Raw genomic sequence first — 26945 nt, forward strand, 5'->3', positions numbered from 1 at the left:
AAAGACCCTCTCCCGGCACGGGGGGTTGGCCCCCGGGATGGGAAAAAATCTTCGGGGTTTAAGCCCCGAAATGAAGGCCTTCTGATTTCCTGGATCGGTTTTAATAGGATTAGGACCCGGGGGGATTTTTTTCCTGCCGTTTCCACCCGCCCAAGAGTTTTTTCAAACGCCCTCCGTCTTCCCGGGGATAAAGTTTTTTCAGCGGGGGAGGGCACAAAGCGGTCTCCCGAGGGGGCCCCCCTCGCCGGGGTTTCGGGGGGGGCTCGGGTTTCCGTGGGGCCCGCCACGGGGGTTCCGCGTTTCACCCAGGTGGGGAACAAAGGTTGGTTTTGCCGCTGCCGGGGGGGCCCGCGGGGCTCCGGCGGGCGCCGCCCATTCCCAGGGGGCCCGGGTCCCCCCCGCCCCACCCGGGACCCCAGGGGGGGGAGAAGGGGGTGAGGGGGGGGCGGGCGGGGGGGGGTTTAAGGGGGGGGGCGGGCAGGGCAGGAACACTGTGGGGGGGTTTGGGAGGGTGGGGAAAAAGGGGGAAAAGGGGGAAAAAAAGGGTGGTGAGGGTGGGGATGAGGGTGAATCTGCCAAGAGCAGTGGGGTAGAGGCTGGGGGTGAGGTGGGAAGTGGGGAGGAGGAAGGAAAACAAGAAAAGAAGGGGAAAACAAAAAGATTTAAAAACAAAAGACACAGAGGTGGTGGTGGTGATGGTAACGGGCTTAGAGGTGGAAGTGGGAAGTGGGGAGAATAATGAGGAAAGTGAGAAAAGGAGGGAAGGAAAAAGAGGAGGACAATGGCAGGTGAGAAGCCCATTGAGGGTGAGACAGGGAGGTGGAGGAGGGCTGCAGGGGAGGAGGGGAGCAGGAGGATGGATGAGGAGGAAGCAGGAGGGAAGATCTCTCAGCCAGGTTAGACCAGATTTATGTTTTACACCATTTTAATATTTTTAAAATGTGCGGCATTAATTTCTGCTGTTTTATTGATCACTCTTTGGTTTTATGTTTTATTCAGAACTTTACCGGGAGCTTTATTAAGTATTTTGTGAATTCAGTTTTAACTTTAGCAGGAATTTTAGAGAGGTGTTGTTTTATTTTGGGGTTTTAAGGCTGAGGAAGAGTGATTTAATAATCTAGGCAGGTGGGACCGTGGTAAGGTAGAAATTAAGCTCCTTGTCAGCAGCACATCATCAATACTACAGAGACGCCACCCAGATTTGGCGAAGGACCTGAGACTGGAGATAGTGGACCTAGAAAGTCAAGGTTTAGTCTGACAGGAGATCGAGGACATATTGAAGTCCTCAGTAGTGCAAGCAGGCTCGCCACCTGTTCAAATTAAAGTATAAGGCGACTGGTCAGGTCTCCGATTCCCAGACCATCATGGAGATGGATACCGAAGCTTCTTCTTCGCCTGAGAAGAGGAGGGTAGGGCAGTGACGACCATCGCTGACGGACGGTGGTGCGCTGGTCAGGAGCCAAGCCAGATCCAAGCGAGCGTGGGTTTTACCTCCTATGCCACTGAGCAGGGAGGAGGGGGAGTCGACGGAGGGGGTCTGTGGGGAGCTGCCTCAGGTCTCGAGGAGACTAATGAGGAGCTCGACAGACCCATAACCCCCCAAAAGCTGAAAGCTGCCCTGCAGGAATGCAGGAGGCGCCCCAGGTCGCGGCCTCCCGCTGAATTTTACAAAAATACTGGGATGTCCTCGGAGGGACATCCTGGGGGGGCTTCAAGAGTCTGGCCTCTGGTTCCATGCCGATGTCCTGCCCGGGGGGCAGTGCTCCTACTGCCAAAAAAGGGAAAACCCCCAGGACATCGGTAACTGGCGCCCTGTGTCTCTGCTGTGTGTGGATTACAAGCTTCTGTCCAGGGTCCTGGCCTCCAGGCTGAGGGAGCTATGGAGCAGGTCCTCCATCGGGACCAGACCTACTGTGTGCCCGGCAGGTCCATGGTGGACAACGTCCACCTCATTCGGGGTTTTTGGGGGTCTCCAGCTCGTTGGGTATGGATACTGGTCTGATTTCTCTAGATCAGGAAAAGGCTTTTGACCGCGTTGAACACGGCTTCCTCTGGAAAGTTCTGGGGGAAATTTGGGTTCAGCGCTGGTTTTATAGCTAAGATCAAGGTGTTGTACAGTAATGTTGGGGTGTGCTGAAGATAAGCGGCAGGCTGTGTGCTCCTTTTAGAGTGAGTAGAGGGGGGCTGCAGGGCTGAGCTCTGTCCGGGATGCTCTCGCACTCTCCCTCAACCCCCCCTCATTAAAATACGCTCTAGCCTACATGGTTTGGTTTTACCTGGTTTTAGTAAAGGGAAAGATTTTATCGGCATATGCCCGCGTTGTTGTTTTATTAAGAATCAAAATGATGTAAACCTTTTAAATCAAATAGTACAGGGTTTTAGCACGGCATCATCAGCGGGGGGAACTGGAAGAAAAGCGAAGCCCTCGCTGTGGGGAGTGGCGTGGCGGCCTCGGTTCTTCCACAAAAGCTCATATGGAAAAAGGGCGGTTTTTAAAAATTTAGGAATATACCTGGGAAACCGAGCATGGTCCAGAAGAACTGGGAGGCGTCACAAAAAGATAGAGGAAACTTTCCAAGTGGAAGTGGCTGCTCCCCAGATGTCTTTTAAAGGTAGAGTACTGGTTTTAAACAATCTTATTGCATCCCAACTGTGGCACAGGTTGACCTGTTAGACCCTCCTCTGGGTTCTTAGCCAACATACAAAAAAGATGGTGGATTTCTTTTGGGAGGGTCTACACTGGGTGCCACAGGGGTGCTGTTTTTTCCAGAGAGGAGGGGGCAGGGCCTTGTCCACCTGGCCAGCCGGACGGCCACTTTTTGATTACAGTTTGTTCAGAAGTTTTTTAAAGAGTCCGGGGTTTTTTGTGTGGCGAGGCGTGGCCAGCTGCATCCTCAGGCGTGCTGACAACCTGGGGCTGGATACTGCTCTGTTTTAATAGACTCCAGCATTTTAAAATTTAAATGGGCTGCCTCCTTTTTTTCAGGGTGTTTTTAAGTCGTGGGCCCTTTTTTAAACACGAAGGTGCCCACAGTCTGACTCTCTGTTCTGGTTGTTGAGAGAACCATTAATTTTTAAGCAAAATGGACATTAGCAGCAGCGTCACCCCCGGACTAACGGGGCTGCTGCCAAAACCCTTTCCTGCAGCAGTTGGTGGATGCAGTGGGGCCGGCGCTGAGCGACCCCCCGGGCCCCGGGCTCCCTGCTGGGATGCATTCCGACCGGGTGGCGAGGCTCCTGGAGCTGTGGAGGCAGAGGCTGACCGGGTTGGAGAGCCTCCTCAACGACTACAGCCAGCAGAGAGCAGAGCCGGACCCTGCAGACCCCCTTTCCCCGACATCTCCCTCAGCCCGGGGCTAGGGGACTCACCGGGCCCCCGCTAAAAAGGAGGGCCCCCCAGAAACCTGCACACTGAACAAAGCAGACAACACGACTTTGTATTTTAACCTCGTGAAGAGCATCATCAGCTCCAGACTGTGCAACAGACCGCCCACTGTGTGGTCAAAAGACTTGGGCATGGAGGCCCTGGCCCGCAGTGGGGGTCCTATACAAGCCTCCCTAAAAAAAGGACCGCTGACCTCCAGTGGCGGATTTTTCCGGGGCTGTCGCGTCCAACGCTTTTATTTCGGTAATCAATCCCCCTGTCCTGAGCCAGTGCCCCCTTTTGTGACCTCCGGGGGACTATTTACCATGTTTTTAACGAGTGTAAGAGACTTTTGAGTTTCTTGCTCTTTTAACATTTGGTTTTTTGTCTTTTAATGTGGCTTTTTCAGAGAAGGTTTTATTCATGGGGGCTGCCTACAAAATAACAGGAAAAAAAAAAATGGCAGCTCCAAATTTTTTTTCGGGAAGCCCAAAAAGGCAATTTATTTAACAAAGGGAAATCCCGGGTGGAAAACAGAGAGGGCAGGAAGGGCCCGGGGAGTGTGGCTCTGTAACATCAGAGCCAGACACTGGCTGGAGTCCAGGTTTTATAACCACTGTGGAGACCTGGATGCTTTTAAACAACGCTGGTGTTTTAAAGGGGTTTTTTTGTTCTGTGGTGGAGGAGGAGCTGGGTTTGCACCACTTTTTATTAGGTAAAACATGTTTTTTTTTGTTTTAATGTTTTATTTTTGGTTTTTGGTGTTTTTTTTTTAAACAACCTAATTTTTTTATGAACAAAAATATAGATACAAAATATATATAATAAAATATGTTTTAGATACATATGTATAAAAATAAATTATAAAATAATTGTATATAGATACAAAATATTATAGATACATATTTTTATATAATTAAAATATATATACATACATATGTATATAAAAATATATATACATACATATTAAAAGGACTGTCTCAGAAAAAGAATTTGTGATAAAGTTGTTTATTTTTTGTAATGCAGTTAAAAAATATAAAAAATTAAAAGAATAAAAAGGGGCCCAAAATTTCAGTTGATTTGTAATGAATAGAATGCATGACATTTTTTTTTTTAAAAAACCATTCAAAAATTTGGGAATTTTCCAAACCAATTTTTAAAAAAATTTATAAAACAAAAACCAAACATTTATATAATACTTTTGTTTGATTTAAAGATTATAAATTTGTTTAAAAAAACCCTTAAATAGTTAATTTTAAAATTTTTTAAGGGTTTTAAAAAAGGGTTTTTTTTTTGAAAAATTTTAACGCAAAAAAGGAGAAAGACTTTTAATTTTCGTTGGGTTTTTTCTCCAGGAAGCTGCATTTTTTTTGGGGTTTTGGTTTAAAGAACCTCCAAAATTTTTTTCCCCCCCGATCGGTCCTGTCCCCAATACAAATATTTGCAAAGGGGGCTTTACTATTTGGGGCAAGAAGTGGATATGGAATTACTAAGAATGAAAATTAAATAATTGCTGTAATTTAAAAAAATTTACCGGGGGGAATCAAATTCTTTTATAAGAAAAGTTCCCCCTTTGTATTTTATTACTTTTTAGTCAGAAAATTTTATATATTGATTATTTATTTATAACCATATGTAACAAACTTATAAACATTTGAATTCAATTATTTAAAAAATACTTATGTTTAAAAAATTACATATTTAAGAAATTGTAAACATTATATGAAAAAATTTTTTAAAAACAAGGGAATAAAAATTAACAAAGGCCCTATGAAGGTAAAAACAAAAAAATATAAAACAAATATTTTAAAAATATATAAAAAATGTAATTAAATTTTAAAAAAAAAAGATATATAATACAAAAACCCCACTCTCTTTTTTGTTTTAAGGCCCAAAATTTTTTTCCTCTATAAAGGCAATGCCGGAATTTAGTATTTTTATGCCCTGGTTTGTTTCGGGTTTTTTGGCCCGGCAAAAATTTTGCACCCGGGGCCCAAATTTTTTTGGGGGCCCGGGGCCCAAACCCCCAAAAAAGGGGGCCCTTGGCCAAAAAATTTTTTTTGGGGTTTGCTTTTCCCCCGGGTTTTAATTTTTTGGAAAAAATTTGCTGAAAGAAAATGGCCCCAAACAAAATTGGTTTTTTTTAACCCTTACAATTAAATTTTTTATTTACAAAAAGATTGGGGAAAAATGGATTAAAAAAAAAAAAAATTCTAACCTGGGCGGGTGGCCCCGGAAAACAAAATTTTTTTGCCTTTTAAAAACCCGGGTTTTTTTCCCGGGCCAAAAAATTTTACTTTGGGGGAATAAGGTTTTGTTATTACAAGGGGGGTTGGGGTTTTTCCCCCGGGATTGAAAACCGGAAGGTTTTTTTGTCGGGGTGGAATTTTTTGATTTTGGGTGGTGTTTGGGTGGTTTTTCATAATTTTAAAAGGGGTTTTTTCCAATGTAAATTTTTGGGTGTTTGGGTTTTTGGGGGACCCTTTTTTGTTTTTGGGTCTGGGCAAAGGTAATAGAAAAGGCAAAATCCTTTTCCATAGCGGCAAATTTTATCCAATTGGCATTTTCAATAATTTCCCATGGGGGGGGGCCCCCGCTTTTCCCCAAAAACTCTCCCCCCCAAGGGCCAACGGGGCGCGGCGAAAGGAAGCCGCCAGAGGGGCCGCTGTTTTTTTGGACCCCCCCGCAAAGGTCAAAAGATTGATCTTTTAAAAGGAAAAAACCCCCAAAAAAAGAAAAACATTCCACTAAAAAATTGGTCCAAATTTCAAACCTGTTTGTTTTAATTTTTACCCGGAATTTTTGGACCCGGGGCCCTCTGGTTTTGCAGCGCAAAAACCCGGGGGCGTGGAGGAAACCGGGAAACCGTGGGGCCCGGGATTTTCCCCGGCGGAGGCACCTGGTTTTGAGGGGGGTTTAGGGGGGGGCAACCGTTTGGCCGTGGTATAAAGGGGAAATGGGGGAAAGGAAGGGGGGGCGGGGGAAATTTTCTTGTGGGCCCCAGAGAAAATTGGGAAAAACTCCCCAACACCCTTTTTGGGGCCGCCCTTTAAATTTCCCCAAGCGGCCCAAAAGGCTAGGGCCCCCCTGCTGCAACGGAAAACCTTTTTTTGGATTTTTCTTTGAAACCAAAAAGCGTTAGTAAACAAAAACTTTACCCCCGGGTTTTTTGAAACCAACAATTTTTGAGTTTTTTGTTTATTTTCTTTAAAACCCGTTTAGTTCAAAGGGTTTTAATTAACCCCCTTTAAGGCGGGGCCTTTTTAAAACACCAAAACAGCCCAGGGGGACAAACACTTTTTGGGCCCTCGAAAAAAATGGTGTTTTGGGGGATCCTTCTGGGGCAGAGGAAAAGGGGCACCGCCGGAAAAACCGGGCCCCCCGAGGGAGCCTGCGCAGGGGATGGAAAGGAGGGGGGCCCGGGACAATTTTGGGAAAAACCCTTTCCCGGGCAAAAGGGGGGTGAAAATTTCCCCAAAAACTAAAAAACCCCAAAATCAAAACAATTTTTTGGGGGTTAATAGCAAAATTTTAACTTAAAATTTTGAATTTGGGAAAAAAAAAAATGAGGCCAACCAAAAAGGGACTTTTTTTAAGGGAAAAGAGGGGGGGCCCCCCCCAGTTTTCCTTTATCCTTCACGTTGGGGAAAAAAACAATTAAAAAAGTACCCTTTTGATTTTTGGTTTTTGTTCAAAGTAGATCCACAAAAAAGACCCCCAAAGGTTTTTAAAGGAAACCCCTGTTGGAGGCTGGACCAAAAAGGGTGAGGGGGTGAATTTTGAGGGGAAGGGGGGGCGAGCTTTTCTTAGGGAATTTAAAAAATGCAACTTTTCAGTCAGTTTTCTTCCCTTGGTTGGGGGCTAGGTTCCCGCCCCCAACCTTAGGGGCCCGTAGGACACCCAAAAACCCGGGTTAAATTTTTGTTTTTGCTGTCCCTGGGTTTTGGGCCCCCTGTTAGGAGGCGGGTTCCCCCAAAAGAGGGTTTTTTAAAAGGCGGGGGTTCCGTTTGGTTATGAAAAACTTCCCGCCCGGCTTCCCCTTTTTTGCTGGTTCCGATGGGTTGTGGTGACTGTTTTTCCCGGGCCCAAAGGTTTAAAAAGTTTTCCCGGGGCACTGTCTGCTTTATTCTCCCGGGTTATGAAAAAATTGATTTTGAAGGGTTATTAAAACGCTTGGCGGCATTTTTTCCAAACTATGTTTTTGCCTTGGGCCCTTTTTTTCCACATTTTCATGGGCCGTAACACGGACCCCCCCCCCTGGCCCCCAAATTTGTGGAAAAGACCCCCCAGGGAAATCCCCAAAAGTCTGTGATAAAACAAAGAAAAATGTTTAAGGGGCTTTCAAGAAATTTTATCTCCTTTCCCCGGCCTCCCTTTTGCATCGACTTTGGGGCTTTTTCAGGATCCAACCGTTTTTGCAGGGTTTGGGAAAGAAAGAATTTTACTTCAGAAAAAAATTTAAAAAACCCCAGGTGGGCCCGCTTTGGTTACTTCTCACTACTGTTTTTTGCGGGGGTCGTTTTAACTTTTCCCAAGGGGGAAAACCACGTGTATGGGTTGAAAGTTCTGCCGGGTTAAAAGGGAGGTCGCGTTTGTGGTGACGGGGTAAAAAGGTCCTGACTCCCGCAGGGGTTTCCGGGTTCCTTTTACAGCTGATGTCTTTTAAGGGTTTTTAAAGGGCGTGGGCAAACTGTTTGAAGGTCTTGACGTTTTTATTTTGATGTCGCGGGGAAATTCCGTTTCAAAAGCGCGGTCCTGGGAAAAAACCCGCAAACCAACTTTCTCCAAAAGGGCTGTCGCTTTTCTTACTGTTGCAGGGTTGAAAACCCCCCTGCTTGACGTCTGGAGGCTCCCAAAACCTTTGATCGGTTTTAAGGACTGAAGGAAAAAAGGAGGGGGGGAACCAGGACTTACCAAAAAGCCACAGGGCATGGCCAAAATTTTCAACCATTTTCCCCCCCATAGGTAATCTGTTTCCTTTCTGTCCTCCCCCCGTCCTTTCCCCGGGCTTTCTCCCCGCTCTCCCCATTGGCGCAAGTCCAATGTCCTTGAGCAACACTGAACCCCTTCTTCCCCCTTCCCCGGGCCCCCCTTTTCCCCTTTCCCGGTTTGGGTTAAATCAAGGAAAAACCCCAGGTTTTGTGGATTTTATTTTATTTATTATTTATATAATATTAATATATAATACAAAAGTCTATTATTATGTAAAATATATAATAAATGTATTACATATAAAAGATATCAAAAAGTATAAAATATTAGGGCTTGGTAACGTTAATTATTTGGGAAAATTGAAAAAACGTTAAGATAAATATTTAATCAAATTAACTTTGTTTTTACTTCCGGTGTTCGTTGAATTTTTTAATAAACCATTTTTTTAAAGCGGGAATTTTGGTTTTAAAAAAACTGTTTCCCTTTTTTTTTAAAACAAATTTTTTCCCAGAAAATTTAAAAAAATTTATAAATTTTGAATATTTTTCCCCCGCCCCTTTGTTTTATAACAGAAAACAAACAAAAAGTGTGGTTTCCCGGGGAGGAAAAAAACGAAATTCAAGTGATTTTTTTAATCCCCGTTTTTTCTGTTTTTAAATTTTGGGGAAAAAACAACCAAAAACACTATTAAAAAAAAAAGGCCCCCCAATACAGGTTTATTTGAATGAATCCCGAAGCAGAAGAAAGGGAACCCGGGAAAAAAAAGCCCCTTAATAACTAATTTTCTGGAAGTTTGATTATAAACTTGGGGATTGGTCAAAATTAAAAAGCCTTTAAATAAATTTACATTTTTTTGTAAAATGATAAAATAAGTCAATTAAGTACATATTAATGCATAGTAAAACCCCTTTTCGTTCATTAAAATAAGGGCCCAAAGGGGTTAAAATACTTTTTTTTTTACTAATCTATTTTCAATTTTAAAAACAATTTATAAAACAATTTTTAAATACCTTGTCATTTTATAGGTAAAGTTTTGAAAAAAGTCTTGTTAAAGTTTGGTTTTTAAAAAATGAACTTTTAATAATTTTAAATTCATTAATAATTTAAAATGTTAAAATTTAAAAAATTAATATATATATATATACAAAATAACCGTTCAAAATTTTTGGGGGGGGGTTAAAACCAAAAAAAAAAGGGAAAAAATTTTTAATTTAAGGTTTAAAATTTAAATTAAACAAATAATTAAAAAATTGTTTGTGGAAAATGGGGCTAAACAAATGGGAAATTGGTTTTTTTTAAAAAAAAAATTTTTTTCCCAAAAAAAATAAGAGGAAAATTTTTATATAATCCAATTTCTAATGGACCTTGGTTTGCGGGTTAAAACCCCAAAAGGGTTAAAAAACCCTTGAAAACCCTTTTCAATTTGGGGTTTGAAGTGAAAATGTTTTTCCTTGATTTAAAAGCAAAAGGTTTTTTTGAGCTGTTATTTTTTTGGAGGTTTTTTGTGGGTTTGTGATTTTCAAAATCCCAAAAAAAAACCAAAGTGAAATTTTGGGGGATTTTGGTTTTTAGGGGAAATTTTAAGGTTTTATAGGGAAATTCAAAGAAAATAAAATTTCCTTTTTCCAAACGGGGTCAATTTGGAAAAACCCAAGGGGGTCAACCAAGCCCAAAAGAATGGGAAAAACCCCACAACCCCAGCCCAAAAAACCAAACAAAGTTCCCGGAGAAATAGGGGCCCCCACCAGGCCCTTTTAACTTGGGGTTTCTTTTTACCCTCGCCCTGTCACTTAGAAATGTCCTTATTTTTCAAGAAAAGCATTGTTTTTTTCATTGAAGATAACATTAAATCAATCAGAAATAGACTCTACATTGTTAATGTGGTAAATGACTATTCTAGTGGAAACGCCTGGTTTCTAATGAAATATCTCCAGAGGTGTATAGAGGCCCATTTCATCATCACTCCAGTGTTCTAATGGTACATTGTGTTATCGCCTTTAGAAGACTAATGGATGATTAGATAACCCTAGCAATTATGTTAGCACAGCTGAAAACTGTTTTGCTGATGAGAGAAGCTATAAACTGGCCTTCCTTTGAGCTCGTTGATTATCTGGAGCATCACATTTGTGGGTTCAATAAGACTTCAAATGGCCAGAAAATGAAGTTTCCTGTGAAACTCGCCAGTCTATTCTTGTTCTTAGAAATGAAGGCTATTCCATGCGTAGAAATTGCAAAGAAACTGAAAATGTCTCCAGCGGTGTGTACTACTCCCCTTCAGAGAACAGCACCAACGGGCTCTAACCAGAGCAGAAAGAGAAGTGGGAGGCCCTGCACAACTCAGCAAGAAGACAAGTACATTAGAGTCTCTAGTTTGAGAAATAGACGCTCACAGGTCCTCAACTGGCAGCTTTTTAAATGGTACCCGTGAAACGCCAGTGTCAACGCCGACAGTGAAGAGGCGACTTGGGATGCTGGCCTTCTAGGCAGAGTGGCAAAGAAAAGCCATATCTGAGACTGGCTAATCAAAAGAAAAGATTGGTATGGGCAAAAGAACACAGGCATTGGACAGAGGAAGATTGGGAAAGGTGTTCTGGACAGATGAATCCAAGTTTGAGGTGTTTGGATCACACAGAAGAACATTTGTGAGACGCAGAACAGGTGAACAGATGCTGAAGAGTGACTGACACCATCTGTCAAGCATGGTGGAGGTCATGTGATGGTCTGGGCTGCCGGTGCTGGGAAAGTGGGAGGTACCAGGTAAAAGGGATTTTAAATATGACTCTATCACTCCATTTGGCAACGCCATGCCATACCCTGTGGGCAGCGCTGATTGGAGCCAATGTCCTCCTCCAACAGGACAATGACCCAAAGCACACCTCCACATTGTGAAGAACCTTGAGGGAAGAAGCAGGCAGCTTGCTATCTGTAATGGAGTGGCCAGTCACCAGATCTCAACCATTGAGCTGTTGTGGGAGCAGCTTGACCGTATGGTCCTCAAGAAGTGCCCATCAAGCCAATCCAACTGGTGGCGGTGCTTCAGGAAGCGTGGGGTGACATGTCAACAGATTACCTCAACAAATTAACAGCTAGAATGCCAAAGGTCTGCAATGCTGTTGCTGCAAAAGGAGCATTATTTGACGAAAGCAAAGTTTGAAGAAAAAAATGAATACTTCAAATACAAATCATTATTTCTAACCTTGTCAATGTCTTGACTATATTTTCTATACATTTTGCAACTCATTTGATAAATAAAAGTGAGTTTTCATGGAAAACACAAAATTGTCTGGGTGACGCCAAACTTTTGAACGGTAGTGTATATATATATGTTATATATATATGTATATATACATGTATTTATGTATATATATATATGTGTCCACACATCACCCTCACAGGCCGGGGCCCCTCCCTCGTGGTCCACACCTGCGTCCCGTTCGGCCTGCAGCACCTGGAGGAGGACCGGGAGGCCGTGCAGCCAATCATCTTGAAGGAACTCAACGCGCTGCTTCCTGGTCTGCCTCAGCCAATCAGCATCAAGTGTCAGAAGTGGAGGTACTCCCAGGTGAGCGCTGAGAAATCCCACTGACCCCGAACGCCCCCAGTCCTCCCGCTGACCCCTCCGCCCTCCTGCAGGTGCTGACCCCGGCGCCGGGCTGCGCGGGTCACATGACCGTCCGCGCCCGGCCGCCGCTCGTCTGCGCCGGCGACTCCTTCGTCCACTCCAACGGGAGGGCCTCCCTGCAGGAAGTGACCTCACGGGAGGGCCTCGCTGCAGGAAGTGACCTCACGGGAGGGCCTCGCTGCAGGAAGTGACCTCACGGGAGGGCCTCGCTGCAGGAAGTGACCTCACGGGAGGGCCTCGCTGCAGGAAGTGACCTCACGGGAGGGCCTCGCTGCAGGAAGTGACCTCACGGGAGGGCCTCGCTGCAGGAAGTGACCTCACCTGAGGGCCTCGCTGCAGGAAGTGACCTCACGGGAGGGCCTCGCTGCAGGAAGTGACCTCACGGGAGGGCCTCGCTGCAGGAAGTGACCTCACGGGAGGGCCTCGCTGCAGGAAGTGACCTCACGGGAGGGCCTCGCTGCAGGAAGTGACCTCACCTGAGGGCCTCGCTGCAGGAAGTGACCTCACCTGAGGGCCTCGCTGCAGGAAGTGACCTCACCTGAGGGCCTCGCTGCAGGAAGTGACCTCACGGGAGCTCCTGCAGGAAGTGACCTCACCTGAGGGCCTCGCTGCAGGAAGTGACCTCACGAGAGGGCCTCGCTGCAGGAAGTGACCTCACCTGAGGGCCTCGCTGCAGGAAGTGACCTCACGGGAGGGCCTCGCTGCAGGAAGTGACCTCACCTGAGGGCCTCGCTGCAGGAAGTGACCTCACGGGAGGGCCTCGCTGCAGGAAGTGACCTCACGGGAGGGCCTCGCTGCAGGAAGTGACCTCACGGGAGGGCCTCGCTGCAGGAAGTGACCTCACCTGAGGGCCTCGCTGCAGGAAGTGACCTCACCTGAGGGCCTCGCTGCAGGAAGTGACCTCACCGGAGGGCCTTGCTGCAGCAAGTGACCTTACCTGAGGGCCTCGCTCACAGGAAGTGACCTCACCTGAGGGCCTCGCTGCAGGAAGTGACCTCACCTGAGGGCCTCGCTCACAGGAAGTGACCTTACCTGAGGGCCTCGCTGACAGGAAGTGACCTCACGGGAGGGCCTCGCTGACAGGAAGTGACCTCACCTGAGGGCCTCTCTGCAGGAAGTGACCTCACCGGAGGGCCTTGCTGCAGGAAGTGACCTTACCTGAGGGCCTCGCTCACAGGAAGTGACCTCACCTGAGGGCCTCGCTGCAGGAAGTGACCTCACCTGAGGGCCTCGCTCACAGGAAGTGACCTTACCTGAGGGCCTCGCTGACAGGAAGTGACCTCACGGGAGGGCCTCGCTGCAGGAAGTGACCTCACCTGAGGGCCTCGTCATTGATTGTATTTCAGGCTTTTTTTCTTCTGTGAATAAAAAGATTTAAAATGTAATCGGTCGACTTTGAACTGGAGTCTCAGGGCTCCGCCCCCTTGGTGGAGTCTCAGGGCTCCGCCCCCTTGGTGGAGATGGACTGACCCTAAAGAGGAGCGGTTTGAATAATGGAATAGGGCTATTGTTATCGAGACCAGTTTCACCTGTGTGTGTCTGTGAGTACCTGTGTCTGTGTGTGTGTGTGTGAGTGTGTGTCTGTGAGTGTGTGTGAGTGTGTGAGTGTGTGTATGTGAGTGTGTGTCTGTGAGTGTGTGTCTGTGTGAGTATGTGAGTGTGTGTGTGTGAGTGTGTGTCTGTGAGTGTGTGTCTGTGAGTGTGTGTCTGTGAGTGTGTGTCTGTGAGTGTGTGAGTGTGTGTCTGTGTGAGTGTATGTGAGTGTGTGTCTGTGAGTGTGTGTCTGAGTGTGTGTCTGAGTGTGTGTGAGTGTGTGTGTCTGAGTGTGTGTGTCTGTGAGTGTGTGTGAGTGTGTGTCTGTGAGTGTATGTGTGTCTGAGTGTGTGTGTCTGTGAGTGTGTGAGTGTGTGTCTGTGAGTGTGTGTCTGTGACTGTATGTGAGTGTGTGTCTGAGTGTGTGTCTGTGAGTGTGTGTATGTGAGTGTATGTGAGTGTGTGTCTGTGAGTGTGTGTCTGAGTGTGTCTGTGTGAGTGTGTCTGAGTGTGTGTCTGAGTGTGTGTGAGTGTGTGTGTCTGAGTGTGTGTCTGAGTGTGAGTGTGTGTCTGTGTGTGTCTGTGAGTGTGTGTCTGTGTGTCTGTGAGTGTGTGTCTGTGACTGTATGTGAGTGTGTGTCTGAGTGTGTGTCTGTGAGTGTGTGTCTGAGTGTGTGTGAGTGTGTGTCTGTGTGTGTGTGAGTGTGTGTCTGTGACTGTATGTGAGTGTGTGTCTGTGTGAGTGTGTGTCTGAGTGTGTGTGAGTGTGTGTCTGTGAGTGTGTGTCTGTTAGTGTATGTGAGTGTGTGTCTGTGAGTGTGTGTGTGTCTGTGTGAGTATGTGAGTGTGTGTGTCTGTGTGAGTGTGTGTCCGAGTGTGTGTCTGTGAGTGTGTCTGTGTGAGTGTATGAGTGTGAGTGTACTGTACGCCGCAACATTCGCACCCTCTGCCCCTCCTCCCTGGCCTCCTCTGTCCTATCTGCTCTCCCCTCAACTGACTGCTTCTCACTCATGCATCCTAACTCTGCCGCAGACACTCTCCTCTTCCCTGTCTTCATCTCTGATTCTCTTGTCCTTTTAAGACACGACCGGTCTGGTAATCCTCTCCTCTCCGTGGTTGTCGGACTCGTGCGCCGAGAGAGCTTTCACCTCTGGCGAGCGGCGGAAAGAAAATGGCTAAATCGAATCAAGCGGAAGACTTGCTCTTCTATCAATCTCCTCTCCTCTTCTCTTCCTCTATCTCTGCAGCCAAAAGCTCTTTCACCTGACCAAAATTCAGTCTTCCTTCTAACCCCAAAAACTTCTTTCTATCTTTTCCAACCTCCTTGATCCCCCTGTCCCCTCCTCCTTCCACCTTTTTGTTTGAGCCACTTTGTCGACTACTTTACAAACAAGATAGACGATATACGCCCTCCTTTACAAATCCATCTTCTATCACCTCACCAACACTAACTTCTTCATCCCCTCTTTCCTCTTCACCCCTTGTCTCCCAATCAAGTTCTTAGCTTGGTGACCTCCGCCTCACCGACCACCTGCCTTGACCTCGTCCTGCCTCCCATTCTCCAGGCTATTGCTCCTGACCTTCTGACCTTCCTCACCCATCTTATTAACAGCTCCCTCTCAACTGGCTGTTTCCTAACTCTCTGAAGGAGGCGAGAGTCAACCCTCCTGAAGAAACTCCACGCCGACCTGCTGAAGTCAGCAACTACAGACCGGTCTCTTCTTCCTTTCTCTCCAAAACTCTGGAGCGAGCTATCTTGAGCCAAGTGTCCTCCTATCTCCACACAGTAACAACCTTCTTGACCTCACCAGTCTGGATTCAAGGCCGCCACTGACAGAGACGGCCCTCCTTGCTGTCTCTGAGCAGCTTCACACTGCTAGAGCAGCCTCTCTCCTCTGTCCTTATCCTTCTCGACCTTCTGCAGCATTTGACACCGTGGAACCACCAGATCCTGATCTCTTCTCTTCAGGACCTGGGATCTCAGGCACTGCACTCGCCTTTTTCTCTTCCTACCTTAAAGACCGCACCTACCGGGTAACTTGGAGAGGATCTGTGTCTGATCCTTGTCCTCTCACTACTGGGGTTCCTCAAGGCTCCGCCCTGGGTCCCTCCTCTTCTCTCTGTATACAAATTCTCTCGGCTCTGTCATTCCTGCTCGCATGGCTTCCTCCTACCATAGCTATGCTGATGACACCAACTGATCTTCCTTCCACCGTCTCAAACACAGGTGGCGTATGCACTAATCTCTGCCTGTCTGACTGACATCTCTCAGTGGATGTCTGCTCACCACCTGAAGATCAACTCCTGACAAGATTGAGCTACTATTCCTTCCAGGGAAAGGCTCCCCACCCACCACCTGACTATCACCTCAACAGCTCTGTGTTGGCCCCCACCCGACTGCCAGGAACCCGGGTGACACTGACAGTCAACTCTCCTGACGGCCAACATCGCCAACGACGCTGCTCCTGTAGGTACATGCTGCACAACATCAGAGAATACGCCCTCTTCTTACTCAGAAGGCGGCGCAGGTTCTGATCCAGGCTCTGGTCATTTCACGCCTCGACTACTGCAACTCCCTCCTGGCTGGTCTACCTGCAAGGCCATCCGACCCCGCAGCTCATCCAGAATGCAGCAGCTCGACTGGTCTTCAGCCTCCCGCAATTACCCACACCACTCCGCCTCCTCCGCCTTCCACTGGTTACCGTGGCTGCCGCATCCGCTTCAAAACACTGGTCCTGGCGATCGTGCTCTAGACGGATCGGGCCCGCCTCACATCCGGGATATGGTCACACCGCACACCCCGCACGTCAGCCCGGCCGCCAACAGCCAACCGCCTTGTGCCTCCTGCACCTCGAGCTCATCACTCTACATCCAGACTGTTTGCTGTCCTGGCTCCTCAGTGGTGGAACGAGCTCCCACTGACATCAGGACAGCAGAAAGTCTCACATCTTCCGTCGGAGACTGAAAACACACCTTTTCCGACTATATCTGGATTAAAACACAGATTAGCACTTCAGTGGCATTTAGATAGCACTTACTTATGGTACTTTTGTAGTTCGACTATGTTGAGGAAAATGTTACTTCCTGTATTCTTGTTGTTCTTAGTTTGTACTCTAGGTTGAAATGCACTTATTGTAAGTCGCTTTGGATAAAAAGCGGCTCTGCAAATGACATGTAATGTAATGTACGAGTGTGTGTCTGAGGTGTGTGAGTGTGTGTGTCTGAGTGTGTGTGAGTGTGTGTGTCTGAGTGTGTGTGTCTGAGTGTGTGTGAGTGTGTAAATGTGAGGTGTGTGTCGGAGGTGTGAGTGTGTGTGTGTCTGTGAGTGTGTCTGTGAGTGAGGTGTCTGAGAGTGTGTGTCTGTGTGAGTGTGTCTGTGTGTGAGGTGTCTGTGAGTGTGTGTCTGTGAGTGTGTCAGTGTCTGTGAGTGTGTGAGTGTCTGTGAGTGTGTCTGAGTGTGTGTCTGTGAGTGTCTGAGAGTGTGTGTCTGTGAGTGTGTGAGTGTGTGTCTGTGAATGTGTGTCTGTGAGTGTGTCTGAGTGTGTCTGAGTGTGTGTCTGTGAGTGTCTGTGAGTGTGTGTGTGAGTGTGTCTGTGTGTGTCTGTGAATGTGTGTCTGTGAGTGTCTGTGAGTGTGTCTGAGAGTGTGTGTCTGTGAGTGTCTGAGCAGTGTTCGTGTGTGTGTGGCTGTAACGTGTGTCTGGAGCGTGAGTGTCTGTGAGTGTGTGTGAGGAGTGAGTGTCTGTAGAGTGGTGTCTGTGAGGCGTGAGTGTAAGTGAGTGTTCGTGATCGTGAGTTCAGGAGTGTGTGTCTGTGTGAGAGGAGGTGTGTCTGAGAGTGTGTGTCTGTGAGCAGGTTGTGGTAATGAGTGTATGTGAGTGTGGTCTGTGAGTGAGCAGTGTGAGTGTGGTGTGTGTCTGTGAGTGTATGTGGAGTGTGTCAGTGAGGTGTGTGAGTGTGTGTCTGAGCAGTGTGTGTGAGTGTGGCGGTGAGCAGTGTGTCTGAGTGTGTGAGGTGTGGCAGCAGTGTGTGAGATAGAGGTGTCTGTAGTGTGTGCACCAGGCAGTGTGGTGTCTGTGAGTGCAGTGAGTGAGGCAGTCTGTGTCAGGAGGTAAAAGGAGTGTGTGTGTCAGAGTGTGGAGCAGGTGTGAGTGGTGAGTGTCTAGTGTGTGTCCAGTGTGTCAGAGTGTGTATTGAGGTGTGAGTGTGTCAGTGAGCAGGTGTGTCAGTGGTCTGCAGTGTGTCTGAGTGTATGTGTGTCTGTGTGAGTGTGTGTGAGGTGAGCGTGTCTGTGAGCATGTGTGTGTGTCTGAGCATGTCTGAGAGTATCTGAGTGTGTCTGTGTCTGTGAGGAGTGTGTCTGTAGTGTGTGTCTGACCTATTTCTCCTCGCCCATTCTCCAGTTAAGAGAAGTGCTGCTGCATTGCAAACACACCCTCGGACTTCTGGGAGTTCTAGTTCTCAAAACAAGAATCCTGAAGAACCACAACAGATGTTTATAAATAGTTTAATCACCGTTACAGTGTTTGTTTATAAAACAAGAAACGTCAAATGTTTTCCACTGTTTGACAAATAAAAACTAATTCAACAGAAACTCAAGACACGCTTTCAGAGCAGGGCCAGCATCGAACGAGAAGGCTGCTGCGCAAGTCACCTGATCTCATCTGTCAGGGGAAATCTCGCTCAGAGAAGTCTCAGTAAGAAGTCTCGCTCAAAGAGAAGTCGCTCAGTAAGAAGTCTCTCAGTAAGAAGTCTCGCTCAAAGAGAAGTCGCTCAGTAAGAAGTCTCGCTCAAAGAGAAGTCTCTCAGTAAGAAGTCTCGCTCAAAGAGAAGTCTCTCAGTAAGAAGTCTCGCTCAAAGAGAAGTCTCTCAGTAAGAAGTCTCGCTCAGAGAAGTCTCAGTAAGAAGTCTCGCTCAAAGAGAAGTCTCTCAGTAAGAAGTCTCGCTCAAAGAGAAGTCTCTCAGTAAGAAGTCTCGCTCAGAGAAGTCTCAGTAAGAAGTCTCGCTCAAAGAGAAGTCTCTCAGTAAGAAGTCTCTCAGTAAGAAGTCTCGCTCAAAGAGAAGTTCCTTTCAGTGAGAAGTCTCGCTCAGAAATAAATCTCACGAGTCTCGCTTTAAAAGAGAAGCCTTGTTTCAAGAAGTTTGGTTTAAAGAGAAGTCTTGCTCAAAGAGAAGTGAGTTTCCTGGAGCCTGTACATCACGGCCTGTTGACTGCAGCTCTCTCCTTCAATACTGGACCCATTTTAAATCGACCAGTTACCTTCAAATAAGGTTTGAAATCTCTAAACAGTCAAAATCCCAACGTTCTCCAAACCCCGCCCCCAACTGTAATCATATCTAGTTAGCTTAAGCTCACCTGTTAGCATGACCCGTTAGCATGAGCTTGTTAGCTCGCTACAGAGGATCTTAGAAATGAGGAGACAACATTTTATTATTTTATCTGAAATCAAGGACAAAAATACTTTGAATTATGATTCTGTAAAACATGACAACTAATGGACTGCTAAGCCCACATATTATATATATACACACACCTATATATATAATATATACACGTATATACATTTAATATATATATAAATAGACATATTTATCATCAAATGACAAATTGAAGAATGAATGTCTTCATCACCAGAACACAGAGCTGTGACCGACCCGTGAGGCAGGAAGACAGAACGTGAACCTGCAACCCCAGAACCAGACACAGAGTCCAGCTTCATGGGGAGATGAGAACAGAAAAGAGTTGAAGTGTCCAACAACACTCAACGAGGGATTATCCACCGAGTAGAAGTACGATGTTGACGGTCCAGTTCATTCAGACCACTGGTCCGCGCGTCGAGCTTTAACCATCAAGCGGTGGAAGGACACAGAAGTGGAGCCCTGAGACCGCCAGAGGAGCTCCTGCTACTACCAGAACCCTTCAGCGCCTCCACCCCGATGGGCCCTGAACCCATGGTTGGGAAACTGAGCTCAAGCCTCAAAGGGGGGGCGTAACAAACGGACTTTGAACCTGACACGAGTCCACCGGGCGTACGCACCGATATTCAGGCTGTAAGAAAGTGCAAACCCCGTCCGGCCGGCATGCCCAGGATGTGAAAATCAAGCGCTCTGAAGCCGTGGAGGTCTGCAGAGGTCACAAGGTCACGCTGTGGTTCAACTAAATACTCCTTCTGGACCTGGAGGATCTGATCGGAGGGCTGAAGAGAACCGGAGACTGGTCCAGACCAGCACCCAGACTGGGCTCACTCTGGTCCAGACCAGCACCCAGACTGGGCTCACTCTGGTCCAGACCAGCACCCAGACTGGGCTCACTCTGGTCCAGACCAGCACCCAGACTGGGCTCACTCTGGTCCAGACCAGCACCCAGACTGGGCTCACTCTGGTCCAGACCAGCACCCAGACTGGGCCGGTCCAGACCAGCACCCAGACTGGCCTCACTCTGGTCCAGACCAGCACCCAGACTGGGCTCACTCTGGTCCAGACCAGCACCCAGACTGGGCTCACTCTGGTCCAGACCAGCACCCAGACTGGGCTCACTCTGGTCCAGACCAGCACCCAGACTGGGCTCACTCTGGTCCAGACCAGCACAGAGACAAGTACGTTCTCTAATAGTTTCCCATGACAAGAACACTAAAGCATTTAGTTTGGAGCCTAGATCAGTCTGAACCGGCTCCAACTGGCTCAGACCAGTTCAGACTGGTCCTCTCCATCTCAGGCTGACTGGTCCAAGGCGGATCAGAACCCTTCATTTCATCTGGTGAACAGAACTCTGGTCTTCAACAACCCTCCTGATGATGAAGTTGTTTTATTCCTAAAACTTTTGAATAAAAAGATGGCGGCACAGAGAGAAGAGACGCGTGAAGGGTGGAGATGAAGGGTGGAGGACTCGGGTTACGACGACTCCTCGTCTCCTCGTCTCCTAGTTCATATTCAGGTTCGACTCCTCGGTGTATTTTAGTCTCCAGTCCGTCCACTCAATCCGGCTCATTGTCCATTTGCCTTTGGCCCCGCCCACACATCTGGCCCCGCCCACACATATGGCCCCGCCCTACTCACCGCCGAGTCATGTGATTGTCCAGCTGTGCATCCAGCAGAAGATCTTGGTGGATGGGGGTCTTATACACCGACCTGAGCTCTTTGAGACCCTCAGGCCCGTTGGTTATAGTCCCCGTTAGCTAGCGGAGCCGGTCTCAGTCTGGTTATAGTCCCCGTTAGCTAGCGGAGCCGGTCTCAGTCTGGTTATAGTCCCCGTTAGCTAGCGGAGCCGGTCTCAGTCTGGGGTTCATGAGTCAACAGACTGAATATATACATCGGTGTATGCGTGTGTCCGTCTGGGTCAGACTTTAGTGATCTGGTTCTGGTGGTCGTCTTCGAACGGCTCGTTCTCCGGGTCGGAGTCCGTGGTGTCGGAGTAGCGGTAGTGGTCCGGCTCGTTGTCGCTGACGTCCGGCGTCACCGACAACGACGTGCTGCTGGCGTCAGAGTTCGCTGCTTCCTCCACCGTCTTGGAGAAATACAGCTTCACCTGGAACCAGAACCAGGAGCTCACTGATCCGGATCGGGTTAGATCCTGCTCTCTATCAATAAAGAACTACCAGTCAGTCTGGTCCGGAAGAAGAACCTGGTCCACCAGGTCTTAGTCTGGTCCGGAAGAAGAACCTGGTCCACCAGGTCTTAGTCTGGTCCGGAAGAAGAACCTGGTCCAGCAGGTCTAAGGCTGGTCCAGGAGGTCTTACGGACCAGACTAAGACCTGGTCCAGGAGGTCTTACGGACCAGACTAAGACCTGGTCCAGGAGGTCTTACGGACCAGACTAAGACCTGGTCCAGGAGGTCTTACGGACCAGCCTTAGACCTGGTCCAGGAGGTCTTACGGACCAGACTAAGACCTGGTCCAGGAGGTCTTACGGACCAGACTAAGACCTGGTCCAGGAGGTCTTACGGACCAGCCTAAGACCTGGTCCAGGACGTCTTACGGACCAGCCTTAGACCTGGTCCAGGAGGTCTTACGGACCAGACTAAGACCTGGTCCAGGAGGTCTTACGGACCAGACTAAGACCTGGTCCAGGAGGTCTTACGGACCAGCCTTAGACCTGGTCCAGGAGGTCTTACGGACCAGACTAAGACCTGGTCCAGGAGGTCTTACGGACCAGCCTTAGACCTGGTCCAGGAGGTCTTACGGACCAGCCTTAGACCTGGTCCAGGAGGTCTTACGGACCAGACTAAGACCTGGTCCAGGAGGTCTTACCTTGAAGTTGGGGGAGAAGTTCCTGTTGGCCTTGTCTTTGTTGGCCTTGTCCAGGTGGGTCTTGGTCAGCGTGAGGACCAGGTAGTCCCTGTCGGTGGTCTCCCCCGCCATCATCATCATCATCACCAGCCCCGGGGGGTTCTGGTCCCTGCCGTTCTCCAGGTGGTCCAGGTCCTCGTCCGGGCCCGGGATGAAGAAGGTGTTGACCCAGAAGTGGAACATCTTCTCCTGCAGGGACAGAGTCTGATTACTGGAGCTGCTGCTGCCCCCCCCCCCCCAGGGGGTCTGGTCCTGAGGAAGACCTCCTCACCTTCTTCATCATCTTGTTCTGCTTGTGGAAGAACTCCACCTTGATGTCCCCGCAGACAGGAAGTGGCTGAGGGAACTCGAACAGCATCAGCTTGTCCTTCCCACCAGGTGGGCGGAGCTTTGTGCTTCACCTTGTGTATCTTCAACTGAGGGTCTGCACACACACACACACACACACACACACACACACACACACACACACACACACACACACACACACACACACACACACACACACACACACACACACACACACACACACACACACACACACACACACACACACACACACACACACACAGTTCACTACACACACACACATGTTAGTTCATCACACACACACACACAGGTTCATCACACACACACACACACACACACACACACAGGTTCATCACACACACACACACACACACACACACACACAGGTTCATCACACACACACACAGGTTCATCACACACACACACAGGTTCATCACACACACACATGTTATTCATCACACACACACAGGTTCATCACACACACAGGTTCATCACACACACAGGTTCATCACACACACACACACAGGTTCATCACACACACAGGTTCATCACACACAGGTTCATCACACACACACACATGTTAGTTCATCACACACACACACACAGGTTCATCACACACACACATGTTAGTTCATCACACACACACACGTTAGTTCATCACACACACACATGTTAGTTCATCACACACACACACACATGTTCATCACACACACACACATGTTCAGTTCACACACACACAGGTTCATCACACACACACACATGTTAGTTCATCACACACACACATGTTAGTTCATCACACACACACACACACAGGTTCATCACACACACACAGGTTCATCACACACACACACACAGGTTCATCACACACACACATGTTAGTTCATCACACACACACAGGTTCATCACACACACACACAGGTTCATCACACACACACACACACACACACAGGTTCATCACACACACACACACACACAGGTTCATCACACACACACACAGGTTCATCACACACACACACATGTTAGTTCATCACACACACACACACACAGTTCACACACACACACACAGGTTCATCACACACACACACATGTTAGTTCATCACACACACACATGTTAGTTCATCACACACACACACACACACACACAGGTTCATCACACACACACACACACACACACACAGGTTCATCACACACACACACACACACAGGTTCATCACACACACAGGTTCATCACACACACACAGGTTCATCACACACACACACACACAGGTTCATCACACACACAGGTTCATCACACACACACACACACAGGTTCATCACACACACACAGGTTCATCACACACACACACAGGTTCATCACACACACAGGTTCATCACACACACACACACAGGTTCATCACACACACACACAGGTTCATCACACACACACACACACACACACACAGGTTCATCACACACACACACACACAGGTTCATCACACACACACACACACAGGTTCATCACACACACACAGGTTCATCACACACACACACACAGGTTCATCACACACACACACAGGTTCATCACACACACACACACACACACACACACACATGTTAGTTCATCACACACACACATGTTAGTTCATCACACACACACACATGTTAGTTCATCACACACACACACATGTTAGTTCATCACACACACACATGTTAGTTCATCACACACACACATGTTAGTTCATCACACACACACATGTTAGTTCATCACACACACACACACAGGTTCATCACACACACACACACACACACACAGGTTCATCACACACACACACAGGTTCATCACACACACACACACACAGGTTCATCACACACACACACAGGTTCATCACACACACACACACACACACACACAGGTTCATCACACACACACACACACACAGGTTCATCACACACACACATGTTAGTTCATCACACACACACATGTTAGTTCATCACACACACACACACAGGTTCATCACACACACACACAGGTTAGTTCACACACACACACACACAGGTTCATCACACACACACACAGGTTCATCACACACACACATGTTAGTTCATCACACACACACGTTAGTTCATCACACACACAGGTTCATCACACACACACATGTTAGTTCATCACACACACACACACACACACACACACACACACACACACAGGTTCATCACACACACACAGGTTCATCACACACACAGGTTCATCACACACACACACACACACAGGTTCATCACACACACACACAGGTTCATCACACACACACATGTTAGTTCATCACACACACACACACACAGGTTCATCACACACACACACACACACAGGTTCATCACACACACACACAGGTTCATCACACACACACACACACACACACACACACACACACACACACACACACAGGTTCATCACACACACAGGTTCATCACACACAGGTTCATCACACACACACACACAGGTTCATCACACACACAGGTTCATCACACACACACAGGTTCATCACACACACACAGGTTCATCACACACACACATGTTAGTTCATCACACACACACATGTTAGTTCATCACACACACACACACGTTAGTTCATCACACACACACACATGTTAGTTCATCACACACACACATGTTAGTTCATCACACACACATGTTAGTTCATCACACACACACACACACACACACACACACACACACACAGGTTCATCACACACACACACACACAGGTTCATCACACACACACACAGGTTCATCACACACACACAGGTTCATCACACACACACACACACAGGTTCATCACACACACACACACAGGTTCATCACACACACACACACACAGGTTCATCACACACACACACAGGTTCATCACACACACACACACACACACACACACAGGTTCATCACACACACAGGTTCATCACACACACACAGGTTCATCACACACACACACACGCACACACACGCACACACAGGTTCATCACACACACACATGTTAGTTCATCACACACACACAGTTCATCACACACACAGGTTCATCAGACACACATGTTAGTTCATCACACACACACACACACACACACACAGGTTCATCACACACACACACACACAGGTTCATCACACACACACACACACACACACACACACAGGTTCATCACACACACACACAGGTTCATCACACACACACACAGGTTCATCACACACACACACACAGGTTCATCACACACACACACACACACACACACACACACACACAGGTTCATCACACACACACACACACACACACAGGTTCATCACACACACACACACACACACACAGGTTCATCACACACACACACAGGTTCATCACACACACACACACAGGTTCATCACACACACACACACAGGTTCATCACACACACACACACAGGTTCATCACACACACACATGTTAGTTCATCACACACACACACATTAGTTCATCACACACACACACACGCAGGTTCATCACACACACACACATGTTAGTTCATCACACACACACAGGTTCATCACACACACACACACACACAGGTTCATCACACACACACACACACACACACAGGTTCATCACACACACACACACACACAGGTTCATCACACACACAGGTTCATCACACACACACACACACACACACACAGGTTCATCACACACACACACAGGTTCATCACACACACAGGTTCATCACACACACACACACACAGGTTCATCACACACACACACACAGGTTCATCACACACACACACAGGTTCATCACACACACACACAGGTTCATCACACACACACAGGTTCATCACACACACACACAGGTTCATCACACACACACAGGTTCATCACACACACACACACAGGTTCATCACACACACACACACAGGTTCATCACACACACACACGTTAGTTCATCACACACACACATGTTAGTTCATCACACACACACACGTTAGTTCATCACACACACACACACACGTTAGTTCATCACACACACACATGTTAGTTCATCACACACACACACACGTTAGTTCATCACACACACACATGTTAGTTCATCACACACACACACACACACATGTTAGTTCATCACACACACACAGGTTCATCACACACACATGTTAGTTCACACACACACACAGGTTCATCACACACACACACATGTTAGTTCATCACACACACACACGTTAGTTCATCACACACACACATGTTAGTTCATCACACACACACATGTTAGTTCATCACACACACACACATGTTAGTTCATCACACACACACACACACACACACACATGTTAGTTCACACACACACATGTTAGTTCATCACACACACACACACGTTAGTTCATCACACACACACATGTTAGTTCATCACACACACACACATGTTAGTTCATCACACACACACATTAGTTCATCACACACACACACGTTAGTTCATCACACACACACACATGTTAGTTCATCACACACACACACACACACACACATGTTAGTTCATCACACACACACATGTTAGTTCACACACACACACACACTAGTTCACACACACACACACACAGGTTCATCACACACACAGGTTCATCACACACACACACACACACACACACACACACACACACACATCACACACACACATGTTAGTTCATCACACACACACACATGTTAGTTCATCACACACACATGTTAGTTCATCACACACACACACACGTTAGTTCATCACACACACACACACAGGTTCATCACACACACACACAGTTAGTTCATCACACACACACACACACACACACACATCACACACACACACACATGTTAGTTCATCACACACACACACATGTTAGTTCATCACACACACACATGTTAGTTCATCACACACACACAT

General features: G+C 47.4%; 2 protein-coding genes across 2 annotated transcripts; one reads left to right on the forward strand and one right to left on the reverse strand.

The window, feature by feature from the left end:
- Positions 1-11458: 11458 nt before the first annotated feature.
- rnls (renalase, FAD-dependent amine oxidase) lies at positions 11459-12109 on the forward strand. The gene is made up of 2 exons (XM_056431736.1): positions 11459-11858; positions 11930-12109. Exons 1-2 carry the CDS (start codon positions 11667-11669, stop codon positions 12107-12109), a joined length of 372 nt encoding a protein of 123 aa, XP_056287711.1. The 5' UTR covers positions 11459-11666.
- An 8127-nt stretch (positions 12110-20236) lies between these two features.
- LOC130204539 (phosphatidylinositol 3,4,5-trisphosphate 3-phosphatase and dual-specificity protein phosphatase PTEN-like) lies at positions 20237-22101 on the reverse strand. The gene is made up of 3 exons (XM_056431347.1): positions 22007-22101; positions 21697-21924; positions 20237-20975 (listed from the first exon to the last, which is right to left on the reverse strand). Exons 1-3 carry the CDS (start codon positions 22091-22093, stop codon positions 20787-20789), a joined length of 504 nt encoding a protein of 167 aa, XP_056287322.1. The 5' UTR covers positions 22094-22101; the 3' UTR covers positions 20237-20786.
- Positions 22102-26945: the final 4844 nt, after the last annotated feature.

This window comes from Pseudoliparis swirei, chromosome 14 (genome assembly GCF_029220125.1).
Source record: "Pseudoliparis swirei isolate HS2019 ecotype Mariana Trench chromosome 14, NWPU_hadal_v1, whole genome shotgun sequence".
NCBI lineage: Eukaryota > Metazoa > Chordata > Actinopteri > Perciformes > Liparidae > Pseudoliparis > Pseudoliparis swirei.